The sequence below is a fragment of the Botryllus schlosseri genome, chromosome 1 (genome assembly GCF_051294905.1).
Source record: "Botryllus schlosseri isolate E-star chromosome 1, Bs_hap1, whole genome shotgun sequence".
Taxonomy (NCBI): domain Eukaryota; kingdom Metazoa; phylum Chordata; class Ascidiacea; order Stolidobranchia; family Styelidae; genus Botryllus; species Botryllus schlosseri.
In genome coordinates this window covers 2,193,289-2,213,483 of record NC_137236.1, presented here as the reverse complement: position 1 = coordinate 2,213,483, position 20,195 = coordinate 2,193,289, and the positions used below count along the sequence as shown (strand labels likewise).

Genomic DNA, 20,195 nt, shown 5'->3' with positions numbered 1-20,195 from the left:
GTCAGTTCATTTTCTTTTCGTGGTCGTTCATTTCAGTGTGTAAAGTAGGCCTTACTCAATTTGAAAATTATCCCACCATCGTTTTGACATGTCTATTTCAATGAAGTGAACCAATTTCCAGGTCGTCCGTGTCAAATATTTTTTTCGTTTACTGGCGATGTCTTCATCCAAACCCCACCGTAGGTCCGCATCAAGATCAAAACAAGTGAAAAAGACATCCCCGCCTGGAACAGGATTTTTAGTCAATTGGTCACCGTGAATACTATGATTTCAAAAATAACCGAAATTTCAATTTGAGGTACCTATGGCTTCTACTGGTTGGAATTGAGTCAAATGTGGCGTGCAACGTTTTTTTTTAGGTAACCTGATGATTTGACAACTATCGGTAAGCTAGTGAATTTTTTCTAGAACACTTTCAAAAAAGTCAGAAAATAGAACTTATGGTAACACTAGTGTCAATGGAAGTGACTTGTTGCTGACGGTGACTACAGTGTAACCTCAACAGCACGGTCGGATGGTTATAATTTGACATGAACCGAAAATGCTCGACATTTTCTGTCTTGAGAGAATGGAAATGTTTCCTACTAGAAATTTCAACATGTATTAGACATGTGCCAGATAATACGGCCATTTTTTCAGAATCGCCTAGCGGGCCAGACTAAACCGTCCAAACTGGTGATCCAAAGTATATTGTAATACATGATGGCCCCTGGTGAAATGGTCAACAATAGTGGTAAGCATCATTGTAATACACAATATTAATAGTCATAATTTCTCACTGCAGATCGAATATATCCGATACATATTACGGTATCGTGTTTCACTGGATGACATTTCGTCTCTCATCAACAACTCCAATTTGAAGAAAGTTACATTGATAAAAATTGCCGCTACACAGTTATTTCCAAATTATAGTAGAAATATAATTATCGCATTAATTTTCTGAAAATACATTAAAACTATAGTTAGAGCTATCCATTTTCCGAATTAGACTGTAATTGGAATTGAATCCGGAAAAATCAGGTCATTGAATCCAGTTTCGTTACTATCAAATCATGGTTCAATCTCACGAGCATGATAATAGCAAGCTTGGCCTGTTTGGCACTATACAATTCTCTAAGTAGCATTTACAGGAAAACCAGAGATAGGCTTTGCCTTGAAATGAGAATATCTAAAAATTTCACAAAATCATGGCAAAGAATCATTTCACAAATGATATTCGAATTAGATTACAGGCATTTAGCTTTATTTAGTCTAATTAGACAACTAGAATTATTTAATTATTCAAGTTTGATAGGAGTACGCTTATCGTCACCTATTTTAGGCAACCTTTAAGATAAAACGCACATACCTATTTTTGATGAATTTTCCACTCATACAGATGATCCTAGTGGCATTAAAAATATACTTTTCGTGAAACAAGCTGTTAAAATACTTTAAAACTGCAGGTATAATGATACATTTTTCCAAATTAGATTGGAATTAATATTACTGAATCCGCAAAAACTATGTCATTGAATCCAGTTCCATTACTATCAAATCATGGTTTATTCTTATGAGCATGATAATAGAAAATGTCTGTGAAACAAGTTTGGCTCGTTTCGCACTATACAGTTCTCTCAGTAGCATTCACACGAACACGAGAGATAGGGTTTGAACTAAAATGAGAACATGTAAAAATTTGACAAATTTGATTAGAATTATAGGAGAGAATCATTTCACAAAATAGATTCAAATAATATTACCGGCATTTCACTCAAACTAGTCTAATTAGACAACTAGAATTGTCTGACTATCTGAGTATAGTAGTAGTGCACTTATCGTCACCTATTTTAGGCTACCTTGAAGAAGAAACGTAAGTCCCTAGCTTTGATGAATTTTCCACTCATAGAGATGATCCTAGTGGCGTTAAAAATATAATTTCTATCAAACAAGCTGTAGAAATACTTTTTAAGTGTCATTGATACTTGACATTGTTAACTGCACCGCAATTTCCCTAATTGAAATGTAAACTGTCAAAAATGTACTCTAGCAAGTACACTGACCCAGCCAATACTGCTCCCTTGGATATACGATGTGCTGCCTGCATGAAATGGGAGTACTGAATAAATATGTTGCTATATATTGAATTGTGTGCCCAAGATATCTGAGAATCGTATTGCGAAAATATAAATACACAATCCACCTGTAGATTAAATCCCTTGAATCTATCCAACTATAAGCCCAGGTAGTCTACAAAAAGTCGAATTCTATTTTGTGCAGTGTTATGACGTACCCACGTGAACAGTCCATCTCCGGCTCATAGTCCGAATAGTTGAGAAACATGATTGATTTACTAGGATATTGATTTATTCAGAGGTACTTGTTTTCCAGTCAGCTGTACGGAGAGTAACAGAAGCAACATCGTTGATCATTTACAAGAGCCAACGATTCCCATCAACAAAATTAAAATATGGGGAGTAGAATTATCGCATTTCATTTAAGAATTTAAACTGGCTATTTCATGTTTAATTGATGAAATTTCACGATGGTATTTATATTGTGCATATTGCATTTCACAATTAGGTAACCCAAACAGTTGCAAAAAAATTTCACAACTCGACGAATATAATGGTAATACCGTAAGCGTCACGTCGATCCTAAATATTTCCGAAAATGAAGGTTTAAGTTCATTTCAATGTGCAGATGGTTTTACTACAGTAGAGTTCAAGCCGTCATCCTGTTGATTTTCTGCAATTATAAGGATTGATTCGCAAGGTAGAATCGAATAGCGGGATAAAATAGAGAAATGTATTTCATCGTGTTACACCTTAAAATAATTGATTATAACAGAAGTTACAAAAAATACATAAATATAGAAAAATGATAAGAAAAAATTGGTATAATCTTAGATGTGCAGTGTGTAGTGTTGTTATGTTTTGTGTGATGTATTATGATAGAAATTAGATACTTCAGAAAACCCCAAAAAATATAAAATATAAAATTTTGTTGAAAATAAATGTAGTGTAGTGTATGAAATCAATTGCAATGTCAATTCTGTAGGATTATCCATGTTCTATCATGATCTTGTGACCTTTCTCTATATCTTTAGTACAGTTGACTTCAGGAGAGTGTTGAAAGGTAAACTTATCGAGTTGAAAACTTCCATTACGAAGATATTTCATGACCTTGATATTATTCTGTAGAATGACGGTCGCAGTACTTTTCTGCTACCATGGTGTTTCTGGATACTTCGAGCATAATATAATTCGCTCATCCCTCTTGATGAGCTCGTTAAATATTCGTATGTTATTAATTGATTCTAAATGACTTAATACACCATAGTTAACTGAAAAAGAGGCGAATTGTCAACCCATAACAATCGAAATTTCAGATAATCGTATGAATGTGATTCAATATTCTCTTTTTACTGAGATATTATGATTTGCTGCTTGACATTCCATAAATTACTCTTACTGTCCATTGTGACTAATTTTCAATTAAAGTATTGTTAATGACTCCTAATGAGTATCTTCATCTTGGACTTAGAGAGTAGTGGCTGGAATTTCCGTGATTTTATGTTGTATTGGGCTACGTTTTCATGTTATGAAATGCATAGAATTGATTTGAAATAAATATTAATCAGCTATTTGAGCCTTGCATTTTTGGGGGTTATCAGGATATGGAGAGACAATGTATTTTACGCGAATGCGTACAGTGTGACAAAAGGTTGCGTAGCAATCAGGATAAATGCCAGACAATCGTTTCATGTGTCAGAACTTTATTCGAATGACAGGTAGGTAGACTTGATGAAGATGTGAGGATATGTATCTTCATTTTTGTCGTTAAATGTTGGAATGTCAATAGGCATGCGTGGTAGGGTGGAGTGAAAATGACTTTTTGTTTAAATCGAAAAAAGGGGGTTCTTAAGTCCGAAAAATGACTAGAAACTTCAATAAATATTTGTTTTAGGGAATTGCCTCCATTTTCCAGCCGGCATCCCCCCAATTTATGCGCGAGAGGGGGTGAAATTGCCCATCTCGACAACCACTGGTCGTAGGGTCATGAATGCTGCCAAAACATCATGTTTCTGTCAGTCTCAAGAAGAAAGTTTTTTCTATTGTGAACACAAAACGAGTTACAGCCGAAAAACACTAGATTTTTGAAGCCGGGGAATGGCGGGAGTAACTAAGTTTCATGATATAGTGTAAATAAAACAATCAGCTAAATAAAACAATCTATTCATGTAAAAAAATGGACTTTTTTGACTTGTCAAAAAAAATCGCCTTAGTAATGACTTTGAATCATGTCTAGTACTTTGAAATTTCAACTTGACTTGACTAGTTACTTCACTTGTGACTTGACTTGACTCGACGTGACTCAGGTCACCTTCAAAAATCGAGTGAATTGACTTGACCCTTGTCACCTATGAAAATCAAGTGAATTGACTTGACTCGAGTCAAAATGTGCATTGATTCGAGATGACTTGTGATTTGAAAGCAGTGACTTAATCCCAACACTGCCACGAACATTAACGAGGAGGGCTGCGTTGCAATATAACTGATGTTCGCGTGCAGTCATCACTAAGGGTTTTTGCATATGACATGCAATCAGCGCTCAAAAAACTAGTTGACAGTATTGAGCGACCATAGATGTCTGATTGACTTTAACAGCTGTTGTATATAAATTCATTAAATTCTGTTTTTGATATCTACCGGTATGCTTTAAACTTGAAGTTTGCATTAAATACAATTGATTTCTTACAGAGGTAGATAAAATCGCGATTAAGGAAAAATATGTATTTTGTAATCTGGCCGCAAAGTCCTTAATTTTCCCATATCCGGCTCACCGATCGTAGAAGTTGCCCGGCCCTGACATAGGGCAAGTGCAAAACGATATATACAGCGGTTACTAGGCAAGCGGTCTCCTCGGTTCCCAACCTTTCTGGCAGTATGGTTCTTTTAAATGTTTATAATACGTACCCTATTTGAATATGACTTTATCGACTGATTCGATAATATCGATACGTACAGGATGAAAAAAATTCAGAGAGATGACAAAACCAAATAGATTATGAAGGAAATGTAATATCGAACGGCATGATGTTACCTATTTGACTATAGATAACTAAGGTAAACCGTGGATGCGACACTGCCGGGCGTCACGCTCTGGTGACTGTCTACGCTGCTCGATTTGTTTTGCTGGGAGCTTGTGGAAGAGGATGTTAATTTCTGCATTTGAATAGGAATATCTATCCGTGAGGTTAGTTAAGAGAGTAGCTACTCCGTGTGGTTACTAACCAAGGTTATTCGGTTGATGCTACATAATCAGTGCTAGAGAGATGGGCAAGTGAATACAATTTTAAAGCATTAAATATGGCTATACGGTACATGACTACATGAGAATTGTTGTTATACAATATACTCTCTACAGGGATTCGAATAATTGTGGGTATCGTTGTAAATTTTTGGACATGGCTGATGTAGGCGAATTTGATTGGGAATCACTTCTGACTGACGATGTGATCCAAGATCTGTTGTACAATGACATGGAGGACGGTGAAGGAAATGAAGCACCAGCTAGCAAAATTGGGAAACGCACGAGAGCCATCCTTTCCGATTCTAGTCTGCCTGCTGACTTCATTCAGCAAGTCAGTAGTGCACTGACACTTTCTGAATTTGGAAAGCAGAAGATTGATGGATTTTGGCGCGAATTTGTATCGAAACCAGAATCAGCAACTGTGATACGGCATTATCCAACTGAAGCAGTTCACGCACAGGACTACTTCAATGAAAATACATCTAGGATTGAGGCGTCAAAGTTTCTTCTAGACGCAATGAAATTAATGATAATGAAGGGTTCGGTCAAAGAAGATGAAACTAAAGGTGGTTCAATTCAGCAATTTGAGAGTGAAACTCTTGAGTACATTGCTGGGTACACTTTGAACAAGGCACGAGGACCTCCTGGACGTGAGCGCTTTCGTTTCGACATTGTGAAGCTGCTGTGCAACGACCAACCGCGTGGCTCCTTTATTTCATTTATGGAGAGGAAGGCTGGGTGTTTAATGTATCCTACAGAAGAGTATATGTTTTATGTGGAACATGTTTATCTGACATTCTGTAAAGAAGCCAGCAACCGTCACCCATCTTTCATCAATTTCGAAAATGCCAAAATCGCCATTTTCAGTGGTCAGTACTATGAATCTTTTATTCATAGGGTTTACGACCTGTGTGTTGAGGATGCATCTGAGTTGGATATAAGACAGCTCGTCACTTACGTAACGTCATTGATGATCCGAGTTTTTTCACACAGCTTCGCAAAGAGACTGTTTGAACGTCTGCACGATAAAGTGACTACCGGAGCAGTTTCACTCCGCAGTCAGCTATCGCAATAGGTGATGAGAAGGTAGCATCTCACAAATTTCCATTACAAAGTTCAACACTTGGTCAATCTCTACATTTTGAGTTGACGACAAGATGATTTTATTGACTTTGTATCACTTTCCTTGCAACATGATACTGTGCCTACTGTTCCTTTCAAAAGATGCCGACTAGATTTTGTTTTACGTTGTAGCACTTCCTTGCAATATAAGACTGTGCCTATTGTACTACTTCTTTCAATGAGTCCCAACATTCCAAGTCGACATGCAATTAGTTCCAATTAAGAAATAGTAGCTAGCACTATAGATTCTCGGGCCTACTGACGCATGCCACTTCAATGATTTGTCAGTTTCAATTTGTCTGCTTACTATTCTTTCGGTGTTCTGTTCATGCCTCTTATACAGGCTACATGCTCTAGACCAGTGGTTCCCAACCTTTTTCGTCATTTCTCAGACTCAGGTCAGGTCATTTCTCCGACTTGACTCCAATATAGCCGTTTTAACGCGCCATCGCCGGGGTTGTAATGACTCGAGTTGACTGAACCTTGTCATATGACTCAGACGGAGACGGCCAAGACCAACATTACATTGTAATTTAAGTAATCAAATCACGCTTTTGGGTAATTGGTACTTGCTACCAGAAGCTGCTGAAAGTGATGAAAATCAATGCGAATCATTCGATGTCACCAAACAGTTATAAAAAGTGAACACTGAACAGAACAGTCACTTGAAATTTTTCGACTTGATGCAAAACTGTTAGTGAAATTGGCTTGGTTACAACCCTGGCAATCGCCTCCTGGGTGGCGATATCGCCCGCTTTGGGAACCACTGCTTTAGACGAAGTGGGTTGCTGATGAAAAGACTGCTAGACGAAGTGGGTTGCTGATGAAAAGACTGCTACAAGTTATTATAGCGTGCTCTGTCGTGGGCGCGCGTTCTTCTTGGTCCGCGGCTCGATAAATCAAAGTAGACAAGTCAGCATTGCTCTTTTAATAAAACAACTAAAACATGACGATGTTCGTCCGACGGTAACTAAAGATCGACTGCTCGGACGGTGACTAAAAGCGACTGCATAAAAGAGTACAACACAACAAGACGTAGCAGTAACGTAATCAGTCATTAGCGAGGGTAATTATGGGTTAATCATGGAGCGGTACGCTACAAGGGCCCCCCTGGTTGGTAAAAGCTTTAGAATATAATATGGAAACTACATCAGTCAACGCTATAAATACGAATGAAGGACCCTACCAGCATGACACGGCAATGATTACAGATTGCGATTCGAATACGAGTTCAATTCTAAATGCTCCAACGTTAATGAAAGTGAGATGGGCGTAATGGCGAAGCTATTAACGACACGATTTTTCGTTTAGCGATAATGATGCACTTTACAATGAGACAGGCTAAATAAGACACGATTTATAGAACATACAGGAGATGAAGAAAAAAACCTGCAGCGAAATAATACAAGTGATGGCGGAAAAGTGAATGAGTAACACACTAAATATCCATTTTAAATACTGGTGACAACACAAAGTCATTCAAGTGATGTGGAGTACGAATATTACGGCCGCTGGCCGACACAGTATTTGTTCGCGAAATATCAACTTGCAGTGGCGTCAATTCGTCGAGACGCTCGATGGGAAGTCTGCCAGGTATAAGCCTGTCGGTTGAGGCGTCATACGGACCCTTATTCGTTTGAATTGTGAAACATTTATGAGTGCGTTTTAAAACTTGATGTGGTCCAGAATAAACCGGATCAAGTGATCTACGATGACCATCTATCCGCAAGAAAACGTGCGTGCAATTATTCAAATCGTTTGGGACATAAGATTTTTGATTCGAATGAAACCTAGTCGGCATCTCACCCACGGCTGAGAAAAAGCGTTTCAATTCACCAACGTAGTTGAAATCATTAGCGTTATTACCACTGGAAGAGGGATTGACTAATTGACCGGGTAATCGAAGGGAAGTGCCATACACAAGCTCTGCTGGTGAATAACCGAGATCTTCCTTGACAGAACATCGCAGCCCTAAAACAATTAGGCCTAAATGATGATACCAATTATGAGGACTTTCTAATGCGCGGAGGGAGGCTTTCAAAGTTCTGTTATAGCGTTCGACAAGAGAATTTTGTTCCGGCTTATACGCCAAGGTTGTGATATGGAAAATACCCAAGAATTGCATATACTGAGTCCATTCAAGTGAGGTAAACTGACTTCCTCGATCGGTTATTACTTTACGGGGTGAGCCGAAATTTGACACCCAGCCAAAACTAAACGCATCAATAACAGTTTGAGCGCGAATGTCCATCATGGGAACACATACGGGCCAGCGAGTATAGCGATCAACACACATCAGAATATACGAGTAACCACAACTATTCGGGAGTGACAATATGTCCACGTTAACCGTGTGAAAGCGTTCGGAAGGGACGGGAAGATTGTTGATTGCAGTTCGAGTATGCCTATGAATCTTCGATCGTTGACACTGCTGACAATGACGGACGAAATCGTTCACATGACGTTTCATACCAGGCCACACATAGCGTTCAGCTATCAATTTAGTGGTCGCGCGTATGCCGGGGTGCGAAATATCATGCACACTGTGCATTACAGTATCTCGAAGCGCTGCAGGAACGTAGGGACGTTCTCTACCAGGTAACGATTTGTCGAAGATGATAGGATCGTTCAACTCTTCGAAATGTACTTCCGCGAGATGCAAGGAGTGGTCATCGGCGTTAGCGAGGAGTTCTTTGAGCTCATCATCGTCTTTCTGGGCTTCTAGTAATGCTTCCGCTGTGATGGGAACAGTGTTCGGAAAAATCGCGTTCACCTCGAGTCTGGAGAGAGTATCCGCAGCTGTGTTCACATTCCCTTTGATGTGTCTGACGTCGTCGGTATATTCCGTGATGAATTCCAATTGCCTTGCTTGACGATCCAGAAGTCTGTCAGTTGGATTCCTTAACGATTTTACAAGCCCGTCATTATCGGTAATCAGTTGAAATTTCCTACCCTTTAGCTGGACATGAAAATGCTTTATTGCTGAATAAGCCGCTAAAAGCTCGCGATCAAATGCGGAGTACTTGCGCTGTGTCGGGTTCAAGGTTTTCGAGAAGAATGCTAAGGGTAACCACGAATCATCACGTTTCTGTTGCAAAACAGCTCCAATTCCGATTTGACTAGCGTCTACCACGAGTGACAGTTCGGCATCATGAATCGGGTGGAACAATATGACATTATCGGACAGTTCGGTCTTGATGCGTTCGAAAGCTGTGTTAGCACTATCTGTCCATTTTACAAGATCACGCTTATTCGATGCTGCATTGGCCACGTCATACAGTGGCTTCAAAATCTCGGCACACTTTTTGACAAAACGGTGGTAATAGCAGACTAGTCCAAGGAATGAACGTAGTTGTTTTACATTTTCGGGACGAGGATAGTTAGAGATTACTTCAACCTTAGACGGCAAGGGACTAATTCCCCTTGCATTAACAAGGTGACCTAAAAATTCGATTTCTTCCTTACCGAAACTGCACTTATCAACATTTATGACCAGTCCGAACTTACGAAACCTTGAAAACAATTTCGACAATGTTGCCATGTGCTCTTCTTCAGTCCGAGTCGTAATTAAAATGTCGTCTAAAAACACGAAAATATTCTCCAGTCCTTCGGTTACTTCGGATATAAAACGGCTAAAAGTACTACAAGCGTTGGTCAAGCCGAACATCATCGTCGTTGGTTGGAAAAGTCCTTCGGGACAAATAAAAGCAGCCTTCTCTTGATCGTCCGTATGAAGAGGAATTTGATGGTACGCCTTCGCTAAGTCAACTTTGCTAAAAACATTACAGTTCGACAGTTCATTGGTAAAATCACGTAGAAATGGGACAGGCCATCGATCCTTGACCGTTTGATTGTTCAATTTCCTATAGTCGACACAGATTCTAATATCATCTAACCCCTTTGGTACGACAGTGATGGGAGAGGCGAAAGGCGATTTTGAGCGAATGATTACACCGGACTTCAACATCTCTTGCAATCGATTCTTCACCTTCTGTTTCAAATGTGGCGGCAATGGGCGACAGCGAGAACGAATGGGACATCCGTTAGTAATAATACGATGAACAGTACCGTGATTAGCTCGTACTGCTGCATTCCGTGGAATGGTAATGTCGTTGAAGCTCGACAAAAGGTCTGCATATGGCGTATTGTGATCAGGCGCTATAAAGTTCAAACCGCGAACTACTGGTTTACACTTCCAGCCAGGAATGAAACCTCCTGAAACAGTATCAATCAGACAATTGCTCCTCAAATCAACGACGAGAGAAAATCGCTTAATAAAATCAGCCCCCAATATGGCAATGTGTGTATCGGCAATGTAGAATCGAAATCCATACTTGGGTCTATCGGAGAACTCGATCCGTAAATATCTCGTTCCAAACGTCGCAATTTTCGATCCATTTGTAGCGTACAGATTTGGTCCTGGTTTATTCTTGAAAACGTTACTTGAAGTCGGTAGAACAGAAACGGATGCTCCAGTATCGACGAGAAAAATCTGCCCTGAAATCGAATCTCGTACATGCAATAAAGGGTTTTGACATTCAGAGTTGGCATTTACTGTTGAAAATTGTTGCGATCCCTCACGAGGCCTCCGTCTAAAAAAGGGCGATTTGAGGAGTAGGAACAGGGTGGACGGCAATTTCGAGCTCGATCACCGAATTTATCATGATAAAAGCACAACTGATTCGTACCACGCAGATGAGCAAATCGAGTTACCTCACCACGTGTCTCTGAACGGTTTGACAGAGTTCGAAAAGCTGGTCGATCGTCTCTAAAGGGTTCATGGGGAGGAACGGAACTACGATTGAAATCACGTGATCGTTGTCCGTCAGATACAGTTAGTTGTCGTGCCGGAGGTATCGCTTTCAATTCTCTGACCTCACGAGCTATCGATTGAACAGTTCGTTGTAATTCATCTAATTGATTAGTCCGAGGATAACTGTAATGATTGGACATCACAGGTGGAGACGCACGAGTGTATATACTATCAGCTCGCAGGGCAAGCTGTTCCACGGTATCGTCTACATGTGACGACAATATCCCAGCAATATGATCTGGCAAATGATGAAGGAACGTTTCTTTCAAATAACAGTCAGAACCTGGTGTGTTTGATAGAGCCCCCATTGCATTCCGCAATTTTTTCAGAAGTTCAGAGGGTTTTAAATCTCTACAGCGATCGCTATAAAGCTCCTTAACACGGTCTCGCAAGGGAATAGCGTACTCACGCATCAGAAGATCACGCAATACTTCGTAGCAGTCGTCGTCTTCTGGGCCAGGTAACTTCAATCGAATCGATTCGAGCTGGTTGCCGTCTAAACATCTCAGGACATGGAAATACTTCGACGCGGAGTCCGTAACCCCATAACTGACAAATCCGGCTTCCACCGAAACAAACCACGACTCTGGCGAATGGGACCAGAAATTGACCACCGGTGGCGGCATCCTCGGGGTACCATTGAAATTGTCCGAGCTGGCAATATCTTCCATCGATTGTTGTCGTCGTCGTCGTCGAGAAGACATTTCAAATACAGCGGAGCAAGGGATGCGAGTCGGCTAGTGCACGTTGGGGTTGAGTCGGCTGGCGAATCACGTCGGGGTCACCAAAATATAGCGTGCTCTGTCGTGGGCGCGCGTTCTTCTTGGTCCGCGGCTCGATAAATCAAAGTAGACAAGTCAGCATTGCTCTTTTAATAAAACAACTAAAACATGACGATGTTCGTCCGACGGTAACTAAAGATCGACTGCTCGGACGGTGACTAAAAGCGACTGCATAAAAGAGTACAACACAACAAGACGTAGCAGTAACGTAATCAGTCATTAGCGAGGGTAATTATGGGTTAATCATGGAGCGGTACGCTACATTATGACGACACCTTCCTATCTTAAACACTCAAGCGCAAACTTTTACAAGAAAGATATATTTGTAAATCGCATTGTATTGCTCAATTGTTCATATGAGGTACGAATAAAAAAAAACAAGATACAACTACCGTTTCGAGAACTTCGCTTTTTTGTTGTTGTTGAAGATAGCCGATCGTTTAATCACCTTGCTTTGTGAAAGGTGATTAATGCCATAGGCAGCCTGGCCAATATCGGGATTTTGACAGCGTCTGCCACGTTGCCTCTGAGAAATTAGGATTTTGTTAACATATTATTGCATAGTTGGCTACCAACCAAACCAAATTCCCGAAGAATGCTTCCAAAACATCTTGGGTGAATGTGCCAAGAGCCACACGAGGCATCTGCCGCAACAACTGCTCGCACAGCCCTATCAAACTACGCGAGGTGAAAATAAGACCCTCCATTGTTGGCAGGGCCATCATCCTCTTGGGCTCTTTACGAGCTTCAGAGTCATTCTGTAACAAAAACCTTAACGTTGGAATCGCAATAAACAGGTATAGTGTATTTAGTTTACTTTCCAATTTTCGAGTTTGTCCGCAAACTCACGAAGGGCACTTATCCTACTATCCCCCATATTGTAAATAGGATAGTTGACCCTGCACGTTACTATGTGGAACCACCTGTCAAAAATCCAAGTTACTTTTGACAGTACAAAACACAATAAATTTGTGTACTCATCATACTGGTACATCATCAAAATGAAATCAGCTGTTCCATTATGCTCCATTTGCCTCAGACCATGAGCTACTCTTTCAGATAGGACACCCATTGCCAGCGCCACGTTCATCTACAAACGAAATATGGTACATGGGCAATTCCCTGCACAGACAACCGATGTTCCCACCACTACCTCTCCAAATCTCCTGAAATTTGGTACACGCACAGATGAGCTAATTCCAAACAGGATGAACTTTATTTTATGAAAATTGGACATGGGGGTCAAAAGTTACGTCACTTTGAAAATTGACAATTTTCTGCTCATTTCGGGTCTGCACTTTCAGGTTTTATCAATGCAATATTCAAGAAGGTGTAGCTAGATGTTAGACGACAGTTGAGATACGGCACTTGGATTTATCTGAAGCTTGTCTGATCGTCTATATTTCCAAGTAAAATTTAATGCCCTGTAGGTTAGGGTCAAAGGTTAAATTGAGGGGGAATTTAGTCAATGGTCTAAAATCAGTCAGGCGTTACACGATTTAGACTGCGGATTGCTCAAAAACATATTATAATATTTTGGAAAATAGGATCTTAAATGAAAGTTTGCTTCAAGGAGACTTTGTTCATAGCTGTTTGATTTTGGCTATTAGACTGTAAAGTGATGAAATTGCAGTTTCAAGAGCACACTTCATTTGCACATGGAAATGCGGTAGTAGTATAGGGTGCGTTCGGACATCGAGTCTGGGGTGTGTGTGTGGACATCATGTCTATGATATGTTCCGACATCATGTCTTGGGTGTGTTCGGACTGTGTTGCCATTGAAACGTAGTGTCTGGGGTGAGTTCGGACTGTTTTGCCCCTCGGACATCGTATCTGGGGTGGGTTCAGACAGTTTTGCAACTCGGACATCGGGCCGAGGGTTTGTTCGGAATTTGTTGCCATTCGGACATCGTGTCTAGGGCGTGTTCGGACATCATGTCAGGTGTGTGTTGCTACTCGGGCATCGTGTCTGGGGGGCTCGGACATCATGCCTGGAGTGTGTTAGGATTGTGTTGTCAATTGGACATCGTGTCTGGATATTTTTGTGCTGCGCCAGATATGCCTCAGACCTGATATCTGCGCACAATTCTTATCCAGACATGCTCCGGAGCTGATGCCTGCGTACTAAATACCTTCAGGCATTGTCCGAAACAGATATCTGCTCACTTAGTGGACACAGACATACGTCAGACGTGATTCCCGCGTACTAAACGACTCGTGACCTATATATGACCTCTTTATTTGCGGTTTTTGCTTATATCTGCGAGAGCTGGGTATATTCACAGTAATGATAGCTGAGTATATCCACATCCACAGTAGTGATAGCTGAGTATATCCACAGCTATCACTACTCTGGTTATACTCACCTCAACTATCACATATATCACAATCACTACTGCGGATGTGGAAATACTCAGCTATCGCTACAGTGGATATACTCAGCTATCGCAGATATCAACAAAAACCGCAAATATAGAGGTCATAGGTCAAACGTCGTTTAGGACGCGGGCATCACGTCCGACGCATGTCTATGGCTATCAAGTGCGCACATATCCGGTTCGAACGATGCCTGTGGGTATTTAGCACACAGGTATCAGCTCCGGAGCATGTCCGGATAAAAATAGTGCGCAGATATCAGGTCTGAGGTGTTCGGATTGTTTTGCAACTCGGACATCGTGTCTTGGGGTGTTCAGATATTATGTCTTGGGTGTGTTCGGACTGTTTCGCAACGTGGACATCGTATCTGGGGGGAATTCGGATTGTGCTGTCACTCGGACATCGTGTCTGGAAGGTGTTCGGACATCATGCCTGTGGTGTGTCCGGACTGTGTTGTTGCTCAGACATCGTGTCTGGGATATGTTTGTGATGCGCCAAACATGCCTCAGACCTGATATCTGCCACTATTTTAATCTGGACAGTGGACATGCGTCGTAGCTCTTACCTGCGCATCAAATACCCCCAGGCATATTCCGAATCTGATATCTGCGGGCTTAAGGGACACATACATGCGTCAGACGTGATACCGGCGTCCTAAACGACATTTGACCAATATATGACCTCTATATTTGCGGTTTTTGCTGATATCTGCGATTGCTGGGTATATCTACAGCAGTGATAGCTGAGTATATCCACATCCACAGTAGTGATATCAGTGATAGCTGATTATATCCACAGTAGTGATAGCTGTGGATGTACTCAGCTATCACTACAGTAAATTTGGATATACTCAGCTACCACCACTGTGGATATACCTAGCTATCGCAGATATCAGCAAAAACGCGTCGTTTAGGACGCGGGCATCACGTCTGACGCATGTATGTGTCCAGATATCCGTTTCGGACAATGCCTGAAGGTATTTAGTGCGCAGGCATCAGCTCCGGAGCACGTCTGGATAAAAATAGTGCGCAGATATCAGGTCTGAGGCATGTCTGGCGCAGCACAAACATATCCCAGACACCATGTCCGATTGACAACACAATCCTAACACACTCCAGGCATGATATCCGAACCCCCCCGCCCAGACACGATGCCCGAGTGGCAACACAGTCCTAACACACCCCTGACATGATGTCCGAACACGCCCTAGACACGATGTCCGAGTAGCAAAACTGTCCGAACCCACCCCAGACACGATGTCCGAGGGGCAAAACAGTCCGAACTCACCCCAGACACTACGTTTCAATGGCAACACAGTCCGAACACACCCAAGACATGATGTCGGAACACATCCCAGACATGATGTCCACACACACCCAAGACTCGATGTCCGAACGCACCCTACTACTTCTGCATTTCCATGTGCAAATGAAGTGTGCTCTTGATACTGCAATTTCATCACTTTACAGTCTAATAGCCAAAATCAAACAGCTATGAACAAAGTCTCCTTGAAGCAAACTTTCATTTAAGATCCTATTTTCCAAAATATTATAATATGTTTTTGAGCAATCCGCAGTCTAAATCGTGTAACGCCTGACTGATTTTGGACCATTGACCAAATTCCCCCTCAATTTAACCTTTGACCCTAACCTACAGGGCATTAAATTTTACTTGGAAATATAGACGATCAGACAAGCTTCAGATAAATCCAAGTGCCGTATCTCAACTGTCATCTAACATCTAGCTACACCTTCTTGAATATTGCATTGATAAAACCTGAAAGTGCAGACCCGAAATGAGCAGAAAATTGTCAATTTTCAAAGTGACGTAACTTTTGACCCCCATGTCCAATTTTCATAAAATAAAGTTCATCCTGTTTGGAATTAGCTCATCTGTGCGTGTACCAAATTTCAGGAGATTTGGAGAGGTAGTGGTGGGAACATCGGTTGTCTGTGCAGGGAATTGCCCACATGGGTCACTCGAAACGAAATTCATCCGCAACACTGAGTTGTCACATACTTTTGACCGTGGATTCAACTTTACATGTGCCCTAGTTAGTCCAGATTGGTACAGGACAAGGCTGGTAGACTCAGTTTTGTAAAGGTCTAAAACATGACTCCATAATATATCGTTGCCCTTGCCATCAATATTCATGTATCTTGATCCCCCACTCCTCGACGAGAGCAAAGAATTCCTGGCAGTCTGCAAATAAGAGTGTCACAAATTTTACGTTTCAGACTATCCCATAAAAAATATGCTCACCTTGAGAAGATGCGGGGGATCAGAGCACAGGTATATGAGCCTGTCCGGGGCATAAATGTTTGGTGCTGTGAACGGTTTATCCAGTGGAATCTTCTTTTCTCCCGAAATCAGTTTGAAAAAGCTTCGATTAATGGATAATCCATCTGCTACCACAGCATTGATATTCAACCCCCTGGTTTCGCATGCATATAGCAGCTCCCAGAAATATACCGCAAGGTCACCAGGAGGAAGAGACCGGGTCGGATACCATGCCAATGGTAGCGAAATTTCTTTCCGAATGGAGCGGACATAGAAAACTGGAAAAAGAAACCATGAATACAATTTGAAACTGCTTGGAATAGTCACTTCTCACCTAAAATGTGTGTTGCAATTTCAGCTTTATTATTGAAGGGAGAGTTAACAAAGCCAATCAGCGTGCCATCTTTCACAACTATATTTTCACGTACTGTCAACGAACAAGGAAGGATTATTTGTTATGCATAATATCTTCATACAAAACTTGATGCTAACTTTTCATTTCATCGAGAGTAATATATGCCGGAAGAGCCTTATGGTTTTCAATCACGGTCTCAATTTCCTTGACTGCAATCATATTGAGACCAGGAGTAGGCTTGATCTTATTCCTATCATAATCAATTATAATCAGGTAAAAAATTTTGCACTTAGCGGAATGAATAAAGGTTACCGAAAACGTTGAATCGTCCTTGCTGTTGGCAATGTCAAGAGACCACTTTCCTGAACGAACTTGTATGCCGCGGGTGATCTGGAAAAAAGCTCCACGGCCCACTGAATTACATTAGTGGGGTATCGACGAGCATTTTTATGGGCTGATCTGTTGCTCGACTGAGTAGAAGAAAACATTTTCTGCCATTTGTCTTGACTGACTGACTCCTGAAATTTTTCATTATTTATAAATAAAGCTGATCTGGATGCAGCAATACCACCTCCTCGTCACATTCTATCTCCTCAATTTCTAATTCTTCATTGTGGAATGTGTCAATTGGCATAAAATTGCTGCAAGCCATGCAAATGCCATCTGCCTCAAAACTTTTTCCTGCAAGTGTATGTACTGAAATTACGCTAGGGAGGGCCTACATATATAAAAAAAATCATCTGAAAGTAATTGTGCTACTTGCCTATTATATGACATCCTGGTGATCTAAATACATCCGTGGCAACTAATCTCCTCCCATCCCAACTTAAAATTGCATGCTTCTCGCAGCCCGACATATTACCTGCAAGGCCCTTGCATACAGCAATCCTGTTCAGTTCACCTGAATGAAAACTTCGCAGTTGTACCAATCACTATAATAAACCCTCGCCCTGTCTACTTACCTAAAAATGATGTCAGAGAGCAAAATGATATTTGAGGAAGCTGTACATTTTCTGGTTGCACTTGCCAGCCATAGCATGCAATAGACTGTATTGTGACATCGCTGCCTATCACAATTCTTCAAGATAAAAATTCATGTCAACTCGTAATGTCACTAATATCTCAGACTAGGCTATGTAGCCTAATAGTAATTCAAACCTGAATTCGGGTACTATGCTATCATCAAACACTCCATTTCTTTTCTGTATTATCAAATTTTCATCCTCCTCCGTTATGAGCCAGCACTCTAAGAATGCATATAAGCTTATATTAGTTATCAGAGCTTAGTAACTACAGCTGAACAACTATAAATTTTACCTTTGTAATTATCGGTCAAATGTTTAGCAGCGGTTTTTACACTTGACAAAGAGGCGTAAACCTTCGCCGGAGGAAGAGCTTTTCTAACTTCCGGTGTTTTTCTCTGGGGAAGGCAGCTGGAGTTTGATCCCTTATAGATGTTTTTAGTCGGCAGAGCACCAAGACGAAGCTTCGATCTTTTACCAGTCCAGATGATATCATCTTGAGCAAAGTGATGGCACTGTTGCCCTACCTCGCCCAGACATTGCTTCATTGATCATTTGCTACCATTGTTTAATTTTTTTTCTATTTTCCTTTCCTAACTAAACATTTCTTACAGCCAGACTGTTCTGAGTCAAGTGTACCTGTTTGATGCTGGTGTGATCAGACTAGATGACCTTCATGGTCTTATCGATCATTCCTATCTAATACCGAATACTGTGCACGCATATTTTCTGTACCACCATCACTGCCGTTTGTTATGTATTTTGGTTCGATGAAAATAAAGACTCTCTCTCTCTCTGATGGTCGCAAATGGCAGCCCTGCAATTTCACATATTATATAAATGTGCCGACGAGATCATGATTAACCATAAATGGCTTGGCTACCCATTTACGTTACCGGACACTCATACTTTTGTAAACTAGACGAACTACTTACGTTTCTTTGTGCAACATGTCTTTAATAATATCTCCTCGGGTGTAATCTCTTAAAGATAAAATATAATTTGTCAATTGTTCCCGGTGAGCTCTTTCGCCGGGAGTTCTTGCCAAATCAGGTCGATGAATAGTAAACAAACTACGCTTTTCTTTTCTGGAACGAGACCAGTTACAGCCAGGCAGAGCGCAGTGCGTTGGCATAATATTATTGATAGTTGACAGCGCAGTAATTAAATTTGTTGTAAAAAACATATGCAAACATATAAATGCTATATGAAATCCAATGAAAACATAAACATCATGTAAATCAAATGCAGGCATTTGTATGCCATCTCATGTCATGTCATCTTGGATGATCTATTGCTTAATGAAGACCACAGACCACTGACCACTTAAAACAGCCACATTCATTCAATGATTACGACATTCATTTCCTCGTTTTGCTAGCTTTGATTGCGTAGCATCAACCCAATAATCTTGGTTAGTAACCACACGGAGTAGCTACTCGCTAAACTAACCTCATGGATAGATATTCCTATTTAAATGCAGAAATTAACATCCCCTTCCATAAGCGCCCAGCAAAACAACTCGAACTGCGTAGACAGTCATCAGAGCGCGAAATCACGTGACGCCCGTTAGTGTCGCATCTACGGTTTACCTTAGTTATCTATAATTTGACGCCTTACGTTATTCCGCGTGGTGGAGCTAATGTCTCACGTGCGTGAATGGCTCTGAGTCAAAACATGGAATGAAATCAGCTGATTGAGTGTTCTAATATCAGTTTTAATTTGATCGGACGTTGAAGATATAGCTAATATGTTTCAGAGTACAGGCTAACTCACTTATATTACTGGATAAAGTGAAAAATAACGACAGGGTAAAATTTTACACCTGAATTTAGGAAGAATAGATGGTTCTTCATGTTGCCGAATGGGCGAATGCGCAAACCTAACCTATAGCTACTTGATGTTGATTGTAGACCAGTGCTGCATTGGTATACTGTTTCGCGCTTCTACTGTGCTCACATACAATATTACAGTCTTGGTATATCGATAGGAATTGAGGTTACCAACTCCAAATTGTGATGGCCTCTTGCTGGATGAGTGTGTTACGAAAGGTGTTGTCTGATGTGAAATCTTTAGAAATGGTAACATGTCTTGATAGTCGATACCGGTAACCCCGTACTCTGGAAATCGCCCTCGACAAGAAAGAA

At 40.9% G+C, this 20,195-nt stretch overlaps 2 protein-coding genes across 2 annotated transcripts; both read right to left on the bottom strand.

Moving 5' to 3' along the window:
* Positions 1 to 14,512: 14,512 nt before the first annotated feature.
* On the bottom strand, positions 14,513 to 18,549 carry LOC145438303 (uncharacterized). The gene is made up of 7 exons (XM_080315699.1): positions 17,989 to 18,549; positions 17,339 to 17,927; positions 17,164 to 17,276; positions 17,006 to 17,098; positions 16,654 to 16,949; positions 16,411 to 16,593; positions 14,513 to 14,584 (listed from the first exon to the last, which is right to left on the bottom strand). The coding sequence occupies exons 2-7, from the start codon at positions 17,512 to 17,514 to the stop codon at positions 14,513 to 14,515; spliced, it is 933 nt and encodes a 310-aa protein (XP_080171825.1). The 5' UTR covers positions 17,515 to 17,927; positions 17,989 to 18,549.
* Positions 18,136 to 18,847, bottom strand: LOC145439789 (uncharacterized). Its single transcript, XM_080317422.1, has 2 exons — positions 18,344 to 18,847; positions 18,136 to 18,272 (listed from the first exon to the last, which is right to left on the bottom strand). Exons 1-2 carry the CDS (start codon positions 18,594 to 18,596, stop codon positions 18,154 to 18,156), a joined length of 372 nt encoding a protein of 123 aa, XP_080173548.1. The 5' UTR covers positions 18,597 to 18,847; the 3' UTR covers positions 18,136 to 18,153.
* Positions 18,848 to 20,195: the final 1,348 nt, after the last annotated feature.